At 49.3% G+C, this 18,451-nt stretch overlaps 1 protein-coding gene across 1 annotated transcript in view; it reads right to left on the reverse strand.

The window, feature by feature from the left end:
• Window positions 1-551: 551 nt before the first annotated feature.
• SELENBP1 (selenium binding protein 1) overlaps window positions 552-18,451 on the reverse strand; it is a 35,513-nt gene continuing 17,613 nt past the window's right edge. The window contains exons 4-12 of the mRNA XM_015423272.1: window positions 15,237-15,422; window positions 13,160-13,280; window positions 10,816-10,998; window positions 9,326-9,504; window positions 8,033-8,111; window positions 6,446-6,567; window positions 2,259-2,351; window positions 1,173-1,291; window positions 552-1,081 (exon numbers count right to left, since the gene is read on the reverse strand). Of these exons, the coding sequence (XP_015278758.1) occupies window positions 919-1,081; window positions 1,173-1,291; window positions 2,259-2,351; window positions 6,446-6,567; window positions 8,033-8,111; window positions 9,326-9,504; window positions 10,816-10,998; window positions 13,160-13,280; window positions 15,237-15,422 (1,245 nt within the window). The 3' untranslated portion in view covers window positions 552-918. The remainder of the gene's footprint in view (window positions 1,082-1,172; window positions 1,292-2,258; window positions 2,352-6,445; window positions 6,568-8,032; window positions 8,112-9,325; window positions 9,505-10,815; window positions 10,999-13,159; window positions 13,281-15,236; window positions 15,423-18,451) is intronic.

The following is an 18,451-nucleotide window of genomic DNA, read 5'->3' on the forward strand; positions in this document are numbered from 1 at the left end:
CACTCCTCCACTTGCACCTGCTGATGTGACCTTGGGTCAGTCACAAGCTCTGACGCAGCTGTCCTTGAAAAAGAGCAGTTTGTGTCAGAGCTCTCTCAGCCCCACCCACCTCACAGGGTGTCTGTTGTGGGGAGGGGAAGGGAAAGGAGTTTGTGAGCCGCTCTGAGACTCCAAGTGAAGGGCGGAGTATAAATCCAATCTCTTCTTCTTCTCTTCTTCTACACTTCCCAAATGTTGCGTTGTGATTGCACACCGAAAATTCGCATGACATTCGTGCCTTTAGCGCGGCAAATCCTCCATGTGTCATTTGCAATGCTGAAGTAAGTAGGGAACTCTTATGAAGTTTATGCCACTGACTGTTTATGGCTGAAGTTGGCCAGCAGGCTTAATGACTCGGCGTTCCAGGCTTATCTCTGTGACCGTGGTCGAATCTGCATTTGCATTTTTAAATCACTTTCGTGCTGCTGTGACGCCGTCTTTCACTATGCTTGTTTGAACGTTCTTTGGAGAAGATTCATTTAAAGCACTGCGGAGGCGCAATGACAGGGGAGCTGCCACGAGAGGGCGATAAACATATGCAGACATGCAACAGTATGCTAGCACTGCCGGGGTGTGAAAACGAAACCAAACGTAAACAGCTTTTTTGAAGACAGAGTCAGAAGGCCGGGACACCGGTGGGAGAGACAAATGCAGAGTCGACCAGTAACTTGTAGCAACTTGAGGCTGATTGCAAGAGACAGATTCCTTAAAACAGCAGCTGCTTCAAACTGGAGGAACACTCGTATTGTGCAAATTACTAAGCAGAAGGTTTTTAGTAAGATAAAGAGCAAGAAAATGAAGTCGCTTGCGGAACGTTGCAACCAGTGCTGCTATTCCGCCGCCATCTTGGGGTAGTCTCCAGGCCCACACGCTCCCCACCTAGACCCAGATATCCGAGGTGCAGTCTCCCCCAGGGTAACGCATCTCGTGAGCCCGGGCGGGCCCGCAGGGCTCCTTCCCGAAATCGACCAGGAAGTCTTCGTTCAGGCACAGACCTCCACATTCAGTGTCCACGTCGATCTGCAGCATGACGGAACCTTCCCTGAAGGAGGAAGGAAACGGGCCGGGTGAACGAGCGGCGAACGTCGAGGGCAGGGGGCCGGCCGCGGGGATAAGGGGGAGAGGTTTCTTACCTGACCAGTTCGGGGTAAAACTGCTTGTCCCACGGAGTGTACAGATTGTTGGTGACATAGAGTCTCTTGCCATCCAAGCTGAGCTGAAGCATTTGGGGTCCTCCGTAGACTCTCCTTCCCTACAAGAAAGACGGGGGGAAACGGGAGGGAGGTTGAAGAGATGCAGATCGGCAAAAACCAGGAGAAGGCTGCATGGCACCTGTTTTGTCTTTTAGGACCTGCTGGAGTTGCCGGTATTATGGGCAGGGGTCATTTCGTAGAAAAAGAGGTGCAGGAGCTCATTAGCATAACTCATTTGCATAACTTATTTACATGTGCCACGCCCCCTGACGTCACCGGAAGTGTGTCAGAAGGCAACACCCACTGCTCAGGCTCCACCTGACTGTTTTGGATTGCTAACTATTGGGGGGGGGGAGGGAATGCGCAGATCTGCCCTCACAGAGGAGGGAGAGCTTGTACCTGAATAAAACTTGGTCTTAAAGGTGCCACTGGACTGTTTTGGATTGCTAGCTATGGGGGTGGGGACGTGCAGATCTGTCCTCACAGAGGAGGGAGAGCTTGTACCTGAATAAAACTTGGTCTTAAAGGTGCCACTGGACCGTTTTGGATTTGCTCCCGTATGCTCCTGCAGGAAATGACCCCTGATTATGGGGTTCAGTGATGCAGTCGTCACTGGCAACTGATTGGGAGGGGGCTCCTCGGGGAAGCAGAGTGGGGATTTTGGGACCAGAGACAATTTTGGATGAAAAACAGCCTGTCAAGGAGGAGCCCTGACCTGAGTCACCCAGCCTGGCCCAATCTCATGAGATCTCGGAAGCTGAACGATGTCAATCCTGGCTAGGACTTTGATGGGAGACCTCCAAGGAATACCAGGGTCATGGCGCCGAGGCAGGCAACGACAAAACCACCTCTGAACGCCTCTTGCCTTCAGAACCCTATGACGTCACCGTAAATCAGCTTGAACTCCCCTCCCCAAACCCCACTCTCCCCGGCCTCCACCCCCCAAGTCTCCAGGAACTTCCCAAGCCATAGTTGGTAACCTTACCACCCAGCCGCACTCTCCCCCTCCGTTTGTGAGTCACTCACCTGGATCATGAAAGGATCAGGTTGGCCATTCAGCTCCGGATCTTCAAGGACGGTGACCACCCCGCCTTTTGGGATGCTGCCGCCTACCCACACCTGTGTGCACACAAGGTAAAGGTAAAGGTCTCCCTTGCTCGAAAGCCAGTCGAGTCCGACTCTAGGGTTGCGGTGCTCATCTCCATTTCAAAGCCGAAGAGCCAGTGCTGTCCGAAGACGTTTCCGTGGTCATGTGGCCGGCATGACTAAACACCGAGGCGCACGGAACGCTGTTCCCTTCCCACCGAAGTGGTACCTATTTATCTACTTGCAATTTCTTGCTTTCGAACTGCTATGTTGGCAGGAGCTGGAACTAGAGACGGGAGCTCACTCCGTCATGCGGCACACTCGGGTCTCGAACTGCTGAACTACCGACCTTCCACAGCCTGCAGTTCAGCGTCTTAACCACTTGAGCCACCCACACCTGTGTGTACACAAAGATCCCCCCAAAAGTGAGAGGATCGGTCAGAGTGGCTCAAAACCTTTCCACTGTCAGAGTGGTCCAAAGGTGGAATCAGCTGCCTCGGGAGGTGGTGAGCTCCCCTTCACCGGCAGCGTCCAAGAAGAGGCTGGACGGATATTGGTCAGGGAGGCTCTAGGCTGGACCTGCACTGGGCAGGGGGTTGGACGAGATGGTCTGTATGGCCCCTTCGAACTCTATGATTCTAGGATTCTATGTAAGAGCCAGTGAGCCAGAGGGACGATCTGTAGAATGTTGTGATGATCTGATGCAGAATGGCTTATCGACAGTATCTCGCCACCTTGGTTCGAGCAGAAGAAAGGGGTTAAAGGGATTGAAATGGAGACCATGGGCTCTTCCGCGGTCTGATTTTCATCACTGGTGTGTCCCTATTGCTCCTGGGGTTTTCCCATATGTGTACTGCTCCCTCTAGTGGTTGATTACATATTACATCATTGTATGTCTGATGCCCACCAAAAGAGAGAGAATCAGACAGATGCAAGAGCCAATTGGTCAGAGGCACTGTCTGTAAAATGTGATAATCTGATGCAAAATGGCTTATTAATAGTATCTCGCCACTGTCAGCTATGCTGCCATGGGGGTTGGGAAGTTCATTCTGTGTCTTGGTAATTGCTATTGCATTCCTATCTCGGCTGTTCTGCCTGTGCTGCAATGCTTATCTCTACCGATGTGCAGGAGGAGGTTGTGTTGGAGGTTGTATTGTCTGGAAGTCTCCTATGTACCGTGAGAGACTCCTGCTTCCCAGCTTTTGCCACCTAACGGTTTCCTAGCTGGGCCCACACGCGGCAGGGTAGCTAATTGGCCCATGCCATGGGGGGGGGGTGCATACGAATGCCCTATATCCTATTATGCTCAATGAGTTGCCGCCATTCTTAACAGTGCCTGTGTTACTGCATCTATAGCTTTGCAATAAAAGTATAACCGTTCCTGAATGTGTGTACTTCGTTGTAAGCTGTGGATTCTGACAGCCACCTTGGTTCAAGCGTAAAGAAGGGGTTAGAAGGATTGAAATCAAGACCATGGGCTCGCTCACATTCCGACTTTCGTCACTGGTGTGACCCTATTGCTTTTGTGTCTTTCCCCACATGTGTTCTGCTCCCTCTAGTGGCCGATTACATATTACATCACTATATGTCCAGCATATTTCCCTGCACTTTAAAACTGCAGGGAAATAAGCCGGACGTACATTGATGTAACATCGAATCAATCTCTAGAGAATGCAAAACACGCGCAGAAAAGGAGAAAAAAAACCTGAAGCGACAGGAACACGCAAGCGACAAAAAATCAGAATGCAGGAAAGATGTTGGATCCAGCAGATCCATCCCACCGACAGTGGTGTTTCCCCAGAACTAAGAGCCTGCCCAGTGCCAGAAGAATCTTTATGCAGAGGGAAAACTCGTGGCTGTTAGAAAATCAAATCCTCTGCAGTCAACCCAAAGGCTTCGATTCCTTGGCATGATGCTGAAGGGTGCCCCGGAATTACTTCCCCTCTCTGTTTGCAAGCAAGAAACGGGATGCTCACGGCAATGTTCCCTCTAAGCTGTGCAGTCTTGTGAGCAAAAATTCTACTTTGTGAGCTACTGGCATTAAAGTTGTGAGCGAGCGACTTGGCTTCTGCATAAATTTAGTTTGCTCTGGAGCCATCCTTCCTGAGCTAAGACAAAGATGTGTGAGCTGGAGGCTAAAAAACCATGAGCTAGCTCACACTAACTCAGCTTAGAGGGAACACTGCTCCCAGGCAGGTTAAGGTGGAGGTAGCCCCCCCATGTCCGTGCCTCGGGGTACAGTATCTGCTTGGCATGCAGAAGGTCCCATCTCTGGCATCTCCAGTTAACAAAGGACCAAATAGCGGGTGATGCGAAAGGCCTCTACCTCAGGAACTGGAGAGCTGCTGCCCATCTGGTAGAGCAGGTAGAGAAAGAGGTACTTTTCTCCCTTTCTCACAATACAAGAACTCATGGGCACTCCATGAAATTGCTGAGCGGTCGGGTTAGGATGGATAAAAGGAAGTACTTCCATGTGATTCACACATGGAACTCACTGCCCCAGGAGGTGGTGCCGGCTACAAGCATGAACGGCTTCAAGAGGGAATTGGATAAGCATCTGGAGCAGAGGTCCGTTGTTGTGTATGTAATGTAATGTAATAAATGTATTCAGCTCGAATCTGACAAGGTATTGTAAAACCGGCCTATCAGAACAACGGAAGTTCTGGAGGGAAGAGAAATGATGGGTCTTTAAGTACAGTATGTGATTTGGACCTTAGCTGATGTGTGGGCGTGGCTTGCCAAGCCCGGACTGTTTAAAAAGGAGCCCGTTGCTCCATAGTTTGTCCGTTCTGGTTCTTCTGACTTCATGTTCAATAAAGCTGTTAATCACTGTTCACCTGTTGCCTGAGTCTCGTATCTAACATCCATCAGTGGCCATCAGCCACAAGGTATAGATAGGAACTCTCGGTCTGGGGCAAGTGATGCTCTGTATTCTTGGTGCAAGAGTGGGAGGGCTCCTAGTGCCCTGGCCCCATTGCTGGAGCTCCTGATGGCCCCTGGTATTTCTGGCCATTGTGTGACAGAGTGTTGGACTGGATGGGCCACTGGCCTGATCCAACATTGGCTTCTCTTATGTTCTTATGTTAAGAGTAGAGGTCCATCAGTGGCCATTAGCCACAAGGTATGGATAGGAACTCTCAGGCTGGGGCAAGTGATGCTCTGTCTTCTTGGTGCTTGGGGGGGGGTCAACAGTGGGAGGGCTTCTAATGTCCTGGCCCCACTGCTGGACCTCCTGATGGCACTTGGTATCTGTGGCCACTGTGTGACACAGAGTGTTGGACTGGATGGGTCACTGGCGTTATCCAACATGGGCTTCTCTTCTGTTCTTATGACAGTACTGAGATCAGACGATGATGGATGGATCGAAGGTCCGATTCAGCTACAAGGCAGCCTTGTACTGAATCAGACTTTTCCAGTATTGTCTACTGAGACTGGAAGAGGCTGTCCAGGGTCTAAGGCAGAGGTCTCTCACATCCCCAGCTACTGGTCCTTTTAGCTGGAGATGTGGGAGATTGAACTTGGGGTCTTCTGCATGCCAGGCAGATGCTCTACCACTGAGCCAAGAACCCTCCCCAAATCATAAAGTGACCATATACTGAATCAGACCTCGATCTGTCGATCAAAGTCAGTATTGTCCAATTGGACTGCCAGCAGCTCTCCAGGGTCTCAGGTAGAGGTCTTTCATGTCCCTTCCTGCTTGGTCCCTTTGACTGGAGATGCTGGGGATTGAACCTGGGACCTTCTGCATGCCGAGCAGATGCTCTGCCACTGAGCCACAGCCCCTCTTTACAGCTCTCCAGGGTCTCAGGTGGAGGTCTTTCCCATCACCTCCTGCCTGGTCCTTTGAACTGGAGATGCCGGGGATTGAACCTGGGACCTCCTGCATGCCAAGCAGAGGCTCTTCCACTGAGCCACAGCCCCTCTTTACAGCTCTCCAGGATCTCAGGCGGAGGTCTTTCCCATCACCTCCTGCCTGGTCCTTTTGACTGGAGATGCCGGGGATTGAACCTGGGACCTTCTGCATGCCAAGCAGAGGCTCTGCCACTGAGCCAGGGGATTTTAATGATGGTGTGCAACCTCATATGCCGGGTGGCTGAGAGAGAAAACCCTTGAAGGAAGACGCTTACCTGGCCAACCAGCCTGGGGCAGAAAGGGTCAGTGATGTCATACTGACGGATGTCGCCATGGATGAAGTTGCTCATGTACATGAACCGATCGTCCAATGAAATGACCATGTCGGTGTTAAAGGCTGGAGGAGGAGAAGGGAGGAATATTCATATCAGTTTGATGTAGTGGTTAAGTGCGCGAACACTAATCTGGGAGAACTGGGTTTGATTCCCCACTCCTCCACTTGCAGCTGCTGGTGTGACCTTGGGTCAGTCACAAGTTTTTTTCAGAGCTGTTCTCTCAAGGGCAGTTCTCGAGAGAGCTCTCTCAGCCCCGCCTACCTCACAGTCAATGCTCCCTCTAGGCTGTGGGCTCTTGTGAACAAAAATTCTGCTTTGTGAGCTACTGGCATCAAAGTTGTGAGCGAGTGATTGGGCCGCTGCATAAATTAGTTTGGTCTGGAGCCCTCCTTCCTGAGCCAAGATAAAAATCTGTGAGCTGGAGGCTCAAAAACTGTGAGCTAGCTCACACTAACTCAGCTCAGAGGGAACACTGCTCACAGGGTGTCTGTTGTGGGGAGGGGAAGGGAAAAGGATTGTAAGCTGCTCTGAGACCCCTTCAGGTACTGCAGGGCAGGGTATAAATCCAATTTCCTCCTCCTTGCAACTACCAATTCTCTCCAAAAGCCAGTCAAAAGTCCACTGGTGGCACAGCCGGGGAAACGGTGGCCTGAAAGGGATGACAACAGAAAAATGGAACCAACGTGGACAGGAGGTTGAAAAGGCACACTTCCCACCCAGGAGCCATGCAAATGTGCTTGGATTACATTCCTGCCAGAGAACGGATGCCCAAGCAGATCCAGGAAAGATCAGAGCAGGCTGGTGGGGGGCAATTTGGGGGCAATGCCCCCCACAGATGAGTCCTGCCCCCTCAAAAATTGTTGTTTAAAAAACTGTTAAGCTACATGTGGGTGTTCCAAAATGACCCCAGACACAATCAGGGAAACTTCAGTCTCATTTTTCTTTTTTCCCAGGCCGAAAAATAAATAGGTTTTTAACAATGCAATAAAATAAAATGAAATTGCAAAATGCAAAATAGATGGTCGGGGGGGGGGAGCGGAAGAGCAGCCTGGAATCAAATCTCCCCAATCGAAAGGACCGGAGGTCACAGTGGAGCTGGATCAGCCCCTGTTGCAAGAGGAGCAGCAGGTCCGGCCGGGGTGCCCCCTTCGGATTTCCCCACCAAGCGACATTTTCTGGCTACACCCCTGGACCGGAGAAAATGGAGGGACCGCTTGGAAAGTGGGCAACTGAAGGACGACAGCGTGTGGAGCGTCCGGAAAACACCACTTGCGTTGGGAAGCCAAAACCAAGGGAGAGCAAAACGGGGCTCCTGCGGATGCAACCAAACCACCCCCTCACGGTGTGCCCTGCAAAGAGGCCGGGGCATGAGTGACCCAGGCCAGAGTCTCTGCTCGTCCAGCAGGGGGCGCAGTTGCCTGTCTCCTCGACTAAGCTAACAATAGGATCTGCAAAAACCAATTGCAGTTTGCGAAGAGCAGGGGGTGGGGGTGGAGGAAATGATACAGAACCGTCCCTTTGACCGACCTGGCATTTCGGGTAATAACCACCCTGACACTTTCTTGTTCGGAACCGCAATCACTTTATCTGCTGTCCAACTTCCATCCTGTGGAAGAAACAGATATGATTTATTTATTTACATTATCTATAGTCCGCCTGTCTTACAGGGACTCAAGGCGGGTTACGCCGAGTGAGTCAGTACGAATGACAAAATGGGACGGTTGGTAACCAAGGCACTGGGATTTTAGAGAAGTCTGGGACCACCAGGAAAAAAAGGAGCATAGCACAGAGCACATTAAGTGGATACAGAAATTACATAAATAGGATCCAATCTGTAGTAGAAAAGGGCAAGAGTCCAGTAGCCCCTTAGTAAAGGTAAAGGTTCCCTTGCTCGAAAGCCAGTCGAATCCGACTCTAGGGTTGCGGTGCTCATCTCCGTTTCCAAGCCGAAGAGCCAGCGCTGTCCGAAGACGTTTCCGTGGTCATGTGGCCGGCATGACTAAACACCAAGGCGCACGGAACGCTGTTACCTTCCCACCGAAGTGGTGCAGGGGAGGAGCTTTCGTGAGTCGCTGCTCACTTCTTCAAGATACAGCTAGAATGTGATCAATGGTCCCTCTAAGCTAAGGGTGTCGAACTCATTTGTTAGGAGGGCCAGCTGAGATAAATGAGACCTCGTCGGGCCGGGCCACGTGTGTCATAAAATGTAATGCCAGGGAGCAGAGATATACACTTTGTAAAGGACACAAACACAAAGAGGTTGGTTTTTTTAACTTAAAATAAAAACATGCTTAAAACATCAGCACTCTTGCAACGTTCTGCTTATTTAACAGTGTCCGATAACTGACACCTCTTGCTCTGAATTATTGCATCAAAACGTCTGTGCTGTTGCAATCTTGAGCGTGCTGTTCAGGTGGGTATCTGTAAGCTGCAAACCTACAATGACGCAGCAGCAACAGAACTGGAAGAAGAAGCAGAAGACAGCCAGTTCCACTGCGGGCCTGATAGAGGGCCTCCGGGGGCCTCATCCGGCCCCCGGGCCACATATTTGACACCCCTGATGTAGATTATCTCTACTTTCTACCTGGAATCCCAAACACTGGCATGCACCACTGTGCCCATGAACACTGTGGGGACCCCTGCTCTACAGGATTTCCGACCTCTGTTACGGGCTAAAGGTCATGTACAGACCAGCAGTGAAATCCACAGTGCTGGTGAACTTGGAGAACTGGGACTGTCCACTGCCACCCTCTCCGTTTCAGGCAAGGAAACTCAGCGAGCCATTTTTATTGCCGTGCATAAACAGTCGCTGACGTTCACCTGCGTCTTGTAGAAGTGATAGACGGTGCCCTGGAGTAGGCAGGCCACCATTCCGTGCGCCGCGTCGGGGTTGTGCAGGAACCGGACCTTGAAGGGGGCGGAGTCCTCCCCTAAGTCGATCGACTGGAGAAGGCAGTGGGTGGTCCAGTCCCAGACGTTCAGGCGACGGCCGTAGCGCCCTGGAGGTGGACAGAGAAGAAGGCCCAAGCCAGACAGCCGGTGAGCAACTGTGGATCCACCTGGGGTAACAGGCTACTGGTCATTGAGAAACACTTCAAGTCATGGTGACTGCGAAGAAAGCGAATGCAATCTTAGGATGCATTAACAGAAGCATTTTGTCCAGATCTCGGGAGGTGGTCGTTCCGCTCTATCCTGCTATGGTCAGACCTCACCGGGAGTCCTGTGTCCAGTTTTGGGCACCACATTTTAGGAAGGATGTTGACAAGCTCGAGCGTGTCCAGAAAAGGGCAACCAGGATGGTGAGAGGGTTGGAATCCAAGTCTTACGAGGAAAGGCTGAAAGAGTTGGGTCTGTTTAGCCTGGGAAAGAGAAGGCTTAGAGGGGACATGACTGCAGTCTTCAAGTATTTGAAGGGCTGTCATGTAGAAGATGGAGCGGATCTATTCTCTCTTGCTCCGGATTGCAAGACCAGATCGAATGGGTGGGAATGACAAGGGAGTCGTTACCTGCTAAATATCAGGAGAAACTTCCTGACTGTAAGAGTGGTTGAGCAGTGGAACAGTCTGCCTCAGGAGGTGGTGGATGCTCCTTCACTGGAAGTTTTCAAGCGGAGGCTGGACGACCATCTTTTGGATATGTTGTAGGGCTGTCTTTCAGCCATGCTCCTGCAGAGTGCAGGGGGTTGGACTAGATGACCTGCAAGGTCCCTTCCAATGCTAACGTTTTATGATTCTATGATTCTATGGTCCTAGGTAGCAGCTGACCCTGGACAGCCAATCCTTTGCCACAGTTTGCTCGATAACCAACGGCCATAGAGAGTGATGTAAGCTGTTCTGCATCCCACTGGGGAGAAAGGCAGGATATAGGCACAGGGCAGGGGTCACTGGGGGAGTAGGGAGGGAAGATTGTTGAGGGAACAGAAGAGAAGCCATGTTGTGTCAGGCCAGTGGCCCATCCAGTCCACCACTCTGTGTCACACAGTGGCCAAAGCCCAGGGGCCACCAGGAGGACCAGCGGGGCCAGAACTCCAGAAGCCCTTCCCCTCTTCCCCCCCCCCCCAAAGCATCAGGAAGACAGAGCATCCCTTGCCCCAGACATAAGAACAGAAAAGAAGCCATGTTGGATCAGGCCAAAGGCCCCTCCAGTCCAACACTCTGTGTCACAGAGTGGCCAAAACTCAGGTGAATGTCCTGCGTTGTGCCAGGTGGGTTGACTAGATGACCCCCGAGTTCCCTTCCAGCTCTATGTTTCTAGTTCTATACAAAAATAAATATATAAATAAGGGCATTGCCCGTGTCGCGAGGCCTTACCTTTCCCCAGGTCAGCTGGGTTGAACCCGGTGACGAAGAATTTGGGCACCCCCCATTCAGTGCTGACCATGACGTTGTGCCTCGGCTGGTACCAGAAGTCGTACCCTTGGGGGGCCGCTTGAGTCGGTCTCTCCCAGTTCCCCTTCACTTCGAAGGTCTCCGCATCCAGAAGGACAAAACCACCTGGCAGAAGAACGAGATCCGTGCTCAGAAATCCGCACCCCTCTTCCCGGACTCCTCGTCAAGGGGTGGGGTGAAAATTAGATCGAAGGAATCCAAAACAAATCAGTTTTTTGTACGTGGGCAGATGCATAAATCTCAAGGCTACCATGTTGAGGCGATTGATCTGTTCACCGAACAACCTTCAAAGGTGCTCCCCAACAACCAAGATCAATGCCCTGATTAAAATTGTCAGTACTTTCAAATTAAGGGCAGAACCAAGTTTGAGTCCAGTGGCACCTTTAAGACCAACAGAGTTTAATTCTGTGTATACGCTTTCGAGCCATCCTTTCATGTGCACGTTTTGTATTCTTCTCCTTTTTTCTTTTCTCCCCCATTAGGATAAGCTTTCAAGCCATCCTTTCATGTGCGTGTTTTGTATTCTTCCCCATATATGCCCCAGAGAGCACTACGGTCGGGGTCTCAAAACCCCGACCCTCCCAGGCCCCAAAGATGCCAGGCTCGCTACCACCAGGGCCAGGGCTTTCTCAGTGGCGGCCCCGTCCTAGTGGAATGAGCTCCCGGAGGAGATCAGGGCCCTGCGGGATCTTTTACAGTTCCGCAGGGCCTGCGAGACGGAGCTCTTCCGCCAGGCTTTCAGCTAAGGAGCCGCCGCCACTATAAAGCCCTGGCCCTTGGTTTTGACACCTAGCCTGTGCCGCAGGAAGACCATGAGCAGAATGATTCCTATACCTCTGAAAGTATACGGTGAGAGTCAGCCATCTTGAACAACTAAATAACCATCGCCAGCACTTGATTAATTTGTATCGAGACCCGAGTGTGCCGCATGATGGAGTGAGCTCCCGTCTCTAGTTCCAGCTCCTGCTAGCCTAGCAGTTCGAAAGCAAGAAATTGCAAGTAGATAAATAGGTACCACTTTGGTGGGAAGGTAAGCATTCCGTGCGCCTTGGTGTTTAGTCATGCCGGCCACATGACCACGGAAACGTCTTCGGACAGCGCTGGCTCTTCGGCTTGGAAACGGAGATGAGCACCGCAACCATGGAGTCGGACTTGACTGGCTTTCGAGCAAGGGAGATCTTTACCTTTACCTTAAGGGAATTGTTTTTAGATGATTTTATGTGTTTTAATTGTATTTATGCTTTGATTGTGAGCCGCCCTGAGCCCACATTGCAGGGAGGGCGGGTACAAATGAGATTAATTAATAAATAAATAAATTCTCCTTTTTTTCTCCCCCCCCCCATTAGCACCAATTAAGAGAAAGAAATAAAATTATCAAACACAGGCCCTGTTCACACAGAGCATTTGCTCCGCTGAAGGCACGGGAGGCGTAGCAGGGAACATCTGGGAGGCGTAGCACACCCGTGGCGAACCCGTGGCAAGCCGCTGAAGCCACGCAGTAAAAAACCACCTCACCGCATGTAGTGGCAAACGCTTTGCCACGGGCCGCCTATGGAAGCCTCCTGGTGTGATTGCACCGGCGCGCGGCTTCCTCCCGTCATCCTCTTTGCTGCAGGAAAGCCACCGTCGCGTCTGATCGCATAATAGCGCATCAGAATGCGACGGCACAAATAGCCGTGCTCCCCCCCCGCGTTTTCCGGCACGTCTGGCCGGGGCCTAGGTATATCAATGGCTAGACCGATGTTTCTCACACTGGGGCCTGCGGACTCCTGGTGAGGGTACTCCAGGGGGTCCTTTGTAAACACATAGGCAAACTTATAGTTGCCAACCTACAGGTGGTTGCCAACAAACAAGAAACCACTGTGATGAAATGACAATGACACATTTAATAAATTCTGTAGACATTTTGCAGTAAAACAGAGTCCAACTTATTCATTTTCTCAACAGAGTCCAGAGGAGTAGAAACAAACATGAAGCTGAATGTAATAATTTTGTTATCACTTACATTCAGCTTCATGTTTGTTTCTACTCCTCTGGACTCTGTTGAGAAAATGAATAAGTTGGACTCTGTTTTACTGCCCCCCCGCGCGTTTTCCGGCACATCTGACCAGGGCCACAGTTTTCCAACTAGAGTTTCCTTAGCTGAACGACAGATCCACTTTTGACCAAGTGATGTGTTGCTTGTCTAGACCAGGGGACGTTGAGCGCCCCAGCTCTAGCCTGCCCTCAGCCGGGATTCCCCGGGGGAATCCATTTTGTGAAATACCTTTTCCGTTGCCACGCGGGTCCCCTATTGCGCTGATCATGACTTCCCCGCTGCCCAGGCAGTGAGAGGTGTGCAGCAAAGCCAGGTCGCATTTCTGGAAAACATCTCTTGGCTCAATCACCTGTGGAGTCAAAGGAAAGGACATTTGTGATGAAATCACATTGAGCTGACGCATGGTGTCCCCCATCCCTCCGCCCCACCCTCATAATCAAGGGGTCCGAAACCATGAAGATAGTTACGGCAGGGTAGAGTCAAAACTCTCCTCAGAGCTATCAGTATCTATCAGATACTGAAGTTTGACTCTCGAAAGCTCGCACCCTGAAAATATTGTCCGTCTGTAAGGTGCTGCTGGACTTGAAGTCCAGCGAAATCATAAACTGAACCTTGGGACTGCCGCGAGACATAGAGAATGTCACACCCAGAGGCACACCGTGACCTGTGTGTGTGTGTGGGGGGGGAGAAGAAGTAGAAGAAGAGGTAAAAGAAGTAGAAGTAGAAGAAGAAGTAGAAGAAGAGGAAGCAGAAGAAGCAGAACAAGCAGAAGAAGTAGAAGCAGAGGTCATTTCGGGGGGGAATGCGGGGGAACGCAGTTCCCCCGGGTGAGGTGCAGGGGGCGGGGCACATGACGAAGCCCCGCCCCCTGCTTCCGGCCACCCCGCTTCCAGCCCTCATTCAGCCAGGAGGAGGCAGGAGAAGAGGGAGGGTAAGTTGCTTCCTCCCCGCCTCTCCCCACCCCTGCCTGCCTGGGGCCAGGGAGGGCCTTGGCGGGGCTTCCTCGCACTCCCTCCAGCCTTGTAGGTCCACCGCCGGGCCCGTGATGTCAGGGGGTGTGGCATATGCCAATGAGGTATGCTAATGAGTTCCCCTAGCTCTTTTTCTATGAAATGATCCCTGAGTAGAAGTAGAAGAAGCAGAAGAAGTAGCAGTAGAAGAAGTAAAAGAAGAAGTAGAAGAAGTAGAAGTAGAAGAGGAGGAGGAGGAGGAGGAGATTGGATTTATACCCCGCCCTTCACTCAAAGTCTCAGAGCGGCTTACAAACTCCTTTCCCTTCCCCGCCCCACAACAGACACCCTGGGAGGTAGGTGGGGCTGAGAGAGCTCTGACAGAAACGGCTCTTTTTCAAGGACAGCTCTGACTGAACTACGGCTTGCCCAAGGTCATCCAACAGCTGCAAGTGGAGGCGTGGGGAATCAAACCCGGTCCTCCCAGGTTAGAGTCTGCGCACTTAACCACCACACCAAACTGGCTCTCTTACCAACCACTTATCGACCCAAATACTATGCCAGGGAACCCCCACAGCCGGCTGATTTGTTAGAAGTGTGACTGCATTTTAATGTTTATTAAAATGGTTTCAATGCTTTGATTTTGATTGTATTTGTTGTATGGGAAGGGAAAGGAGTTTGTAAACCACTCTGGGACTCCTTTGGGTAGTGAAGGGCAGGGTATAAATCCAATCTCTTCTTCTTCTTCTTCTTCTTCTTCTACTTCTTCTTTTGCAAAGGCAGCTTTGGAGGGTGGACTCTATGGCCATTTTGGCGTAGTGGTTAAGTGCGCGGACTCTAATCTGGGAGAGCCGGGTTTGATTCCCCCACTCCTCCACTTGCACCTGGCTGGATGACCCTGGGCAAGCCACAGTTCTGATAAGAGCTGTCCTTGAAAAAAGAGCAGTTTCTGTCAGAGCTCTCTCAGCCCCACCTACCTCACAGGGTGCCTGTTGTGGGGAGGGGGAGGGAAAGGAATTTGTAAGCCGCTCTGAGGCACCTTTGGGTAGTGAAGGGGTATAAATCCAATCTCCTCCTCCTCCTAATTGGATGTGTGACAACCACCTCGGGGAGGCCACATAGAGATGTCCACTGCCTCAACCGAAGGCCTGGCGGAAGAGCTCCGTCTCACAGGCCCTGCGGAATTGAAGAAGATCCCGCAGGGCCCTGATCTCGACTGGGAGCGTGTTCCACCAGTCAGGGTCCAGGGCGGAAAAGGCCCTGGCCCTGGTTGAGGCAAGACGTGGGTCCTTGGGCCATGGACAACCAGGAGACGTTGGTCCATAGTGCGTAGATGTCGATCCATAAAGACGTACCGTGAAGAGCCTGGGAGCCCTCTGGTCAGTCCCCGTGTCCACCACATAAATGCGAGAGGAGCCGAGGCAGGGAAGTATCAGCCTGTTCCGCTTCTTGGTGACATCCCCGAAACAGCTGCTGCAGGTGTTCCACCCGGAGTGGTGGAGTTCGTCGCCGATGTAAGGCATCGTTAGGCGGTGGATCACCTGGGGAGGAAGGCGGGACGTTAGCTGCTCTCCAATCCGCCCCCCCCCCAACCAGTGCTCCCTCTAAGCCGTGGAGTCTTGAAAGCAAATTAAAGTTGTGAGCGAGCGATTGGGCTGATGCAGAAATTAGTTTGCTCTGGAGCAATGTTCCCTCTGAGCTGTGGAGTCTTGTGAGCAAAAATTCTACTTTGTGAGCAACTGGCATTAAAATCGTGAGGGAGCAATTTGGCTGCTGCATGAATTAGTTTGCTCTGGAGCCCTCCTTCCTGAGCGAAGACAAAAATGTGGGAGCCGGGAGGGGTTCCGGTTCCAGTACGGCGCTGCGACGGGCGGCTCTTCGGGAGCTCCCGGGCCGCCCAACTTTCACACGTGGGCTCCGCTAGGTCTCTCGAAGGGAGACCAAGTGGCAGGAGGCTTTTTCCGGTCCCCCTTATCTTCGGCAAAGACGGGGGTGAGACCGGCACGCCTTGAAGCGGGAGTGTTTGAGGAGCAGGGACATGTCCGCCATGTTCCTACGTAGCAGCTGCCAGCCATTTTTAAGCTTTTTTTTTTTTTTGAATGATATTCGACATATTACAATGAAGAGTTTATCGTGTGCACACTCGGGACGAAATTGAGAAGATTTGATTACTATACCCCCTGTGGATATTCCCTCTCTTAAGGAAAAACGGCCGTAAAAATCTGCTGGGGAACAGAGAGTGAAGAGGACTACTAGGGGAGAGACAATTACTGTTTTTGCTGAAAGTTTTATTATTCCTTTAAAAGCTATCTTTATAGCTCAATCAGAAGATCATTAATATACAATGACCCTTGAAATATATTTGAACTTGCTTAATTGAAAAGACACGTATGTTGGAGTGTTGGAGTGAGGAAATGGAGGTGGTGGAGGTTAATGAGGAGATAGACCAGGATACAAAAATCTGTGCACTTACATTGGAACAATTTTGGAAATTTTTGATAGAAGAAGTAAGGCAAGCATTTAAATTGGCCTGCGAGAATGTTTTGAGGAATCCTCAGAGTATTTCTTTGGAGGTGAAGGACAATAAAGAACAAACACAAAGAACGCAAAGGCGGGGTGAAGCCCAGGAACTTGATCAGGAGAGAGAGCTACATGTTATCCAGCCTTTGCTTACAGAAGATGGGACACAGGAGGCGGATATCCCTAAATGTGTTTTGGAGGAACAAATAAGTTTGAAACCAGGAGTGACAAAAAAATGTGTATTAAACCCTCCTTGGAGAAAAAAGAAGAAGCCAACAAGAGGGAAAAAATTAAAGAAAGGTGTAAAGAAACCCAAAGCTTTCAAAAAACTGAATGTAGATTTAAAGGAATATGGAAGAGAAAATTCCGAAGTTAAATTACAGGAGTACAAAGACTTACGACATTTAGAAGAGAATGGGAAAAAATCCATATAAAAAGGAAATGGAATACAGTGTCATTGTAATGATTTTCATTTACTAGTTGTAAGATAATAATTTTCTTGTTCTTTGAAACCCTAAGAGGTGGCTGTAATGTATGGAAAAGATTAGAAGTATAATAGGATGTGAACTTATAAGAGAAGACAGAGTGATACAGCTCTCATTGCCAAACTTGAGTTGGATTTTGAGTTGGATTCTAAGAACAGGTATCATTCTTTGGAGTCAATGAGAACTAATGTTATATGAAGTTTAGGATAGAAGAAGGAGAAACTTTATATTACCAGTTTCGTTTGTAATATTTTCATACCGTTAAAATATGTATTAGTATTAATGGTTTGGACACTGTTAAAAATGTTAAATACCTTAGGGAAAAATAAGAGACAAAAAAAAAAAGGAAAAAAAGAGAGAGACAAAATTAGTGCTGGTGTGATGGAGAGTTGTGATGTGGGACCAATACGTGATGGAAAGCATCACAGAGAGGTGTAACAAAGCTGTTGGGAGAAATTGCAATATGGGATTCAGCGCAAAGTGGTTTCCAATATTAACCTTCCTAGAAAATGAGGCATATATTCCCTCATCTTGGTCTGAATACATAAAATGGATCTAATGACATGCTAAGGTCGGGTGGGACTTACTGATAAGAACCCAATTTCATACAAATGATATATTATAATTTTGGTCTCAATCTATGAACCAGAAGTGATACTGATTTATTCAACTGATTATAAAGTTAATACTTACTGTGGTAATTTGTTTTAATAAAACTTTAGTGTAAATGTTAGCTTATTAATTCTTTGTAGTTAATTTATAATAACTTGTTGAACAAAGCTGTTCCAGCTTAAAAATCAAGTTATAGTCTACTGTTTCATTATACTTATGCATATTACATTGTTGTACCTTTACAAAACGGTGAAGTTTTTTTTAATATGTGTAAGAAGATACTTTTCTATTTGCAGCTTTGTTTCTGATGTACTACTGTAGGTAAATTAATTGAGAATGGAAATCATTGTAGGCATTAGAAGCTCTATTATGGTTCACACCATTTAAGATTTGTATTTTTTGTTATTATGTTTTGTAAATCAATTTTGTTATGGCATTTATGTCTGGGATGAGAGTAGCAGGTAGTAACAATCACACTGTAAATAAGAATTAATAAGTGAATAAGCCAGATTTTGTAGGCGATCGTTTTGTGAATATTCCATCTGAATGTATAATCTTTTCTCAAAATTAGATTGAAGGTTAATATTTGACCACAAGTGATTTAAATAGAAAGTTAGTGGATGGCTTCCTAATTAGGTATTCTGCTATATGGATGGGAAGACGGAGTAATGGGAGGAAAGTATATATGGTAGTTGACAATTATTTTGGTAGATCCAACGGAGAGGATCCTGAGTCATGCAATGTGAAATTTTAGTTGGTTAATATGAGAATAGGGAGAATTTATAATTTACTCATTTACAACCAAATTGTTTGATCATTGTGATGTGTTGAGAAAATAGTTGTAGTTGGTTTATGTTTGTTGCTGTTGTTTGTGTGTTGGTGTGGGGTGTCTAGGTAAAGGTAAAGGTTCCCTTGCTCGAAAGCCAGTCGAATCCGACTCTAGGGTTGCGGTG

The sequence above is a fragment of the Gekko japonicus genome, unplaced genomic scaffold (genome assembly GCF_001447785.1).
Source record: "Gekko japonicus isolate JY-2015 unplaced genomic scaffold, Gekko_japonicus_V1.1 scaffold992, whole genome shotgun sequence".
NCBI classification, from domain to species: domain Eukaryota; kingdom Metazoa; phylum Chordata; class Lepidosauria; order Squamata; family Gekkonidae; genus Gekko; species Gekko japonicus.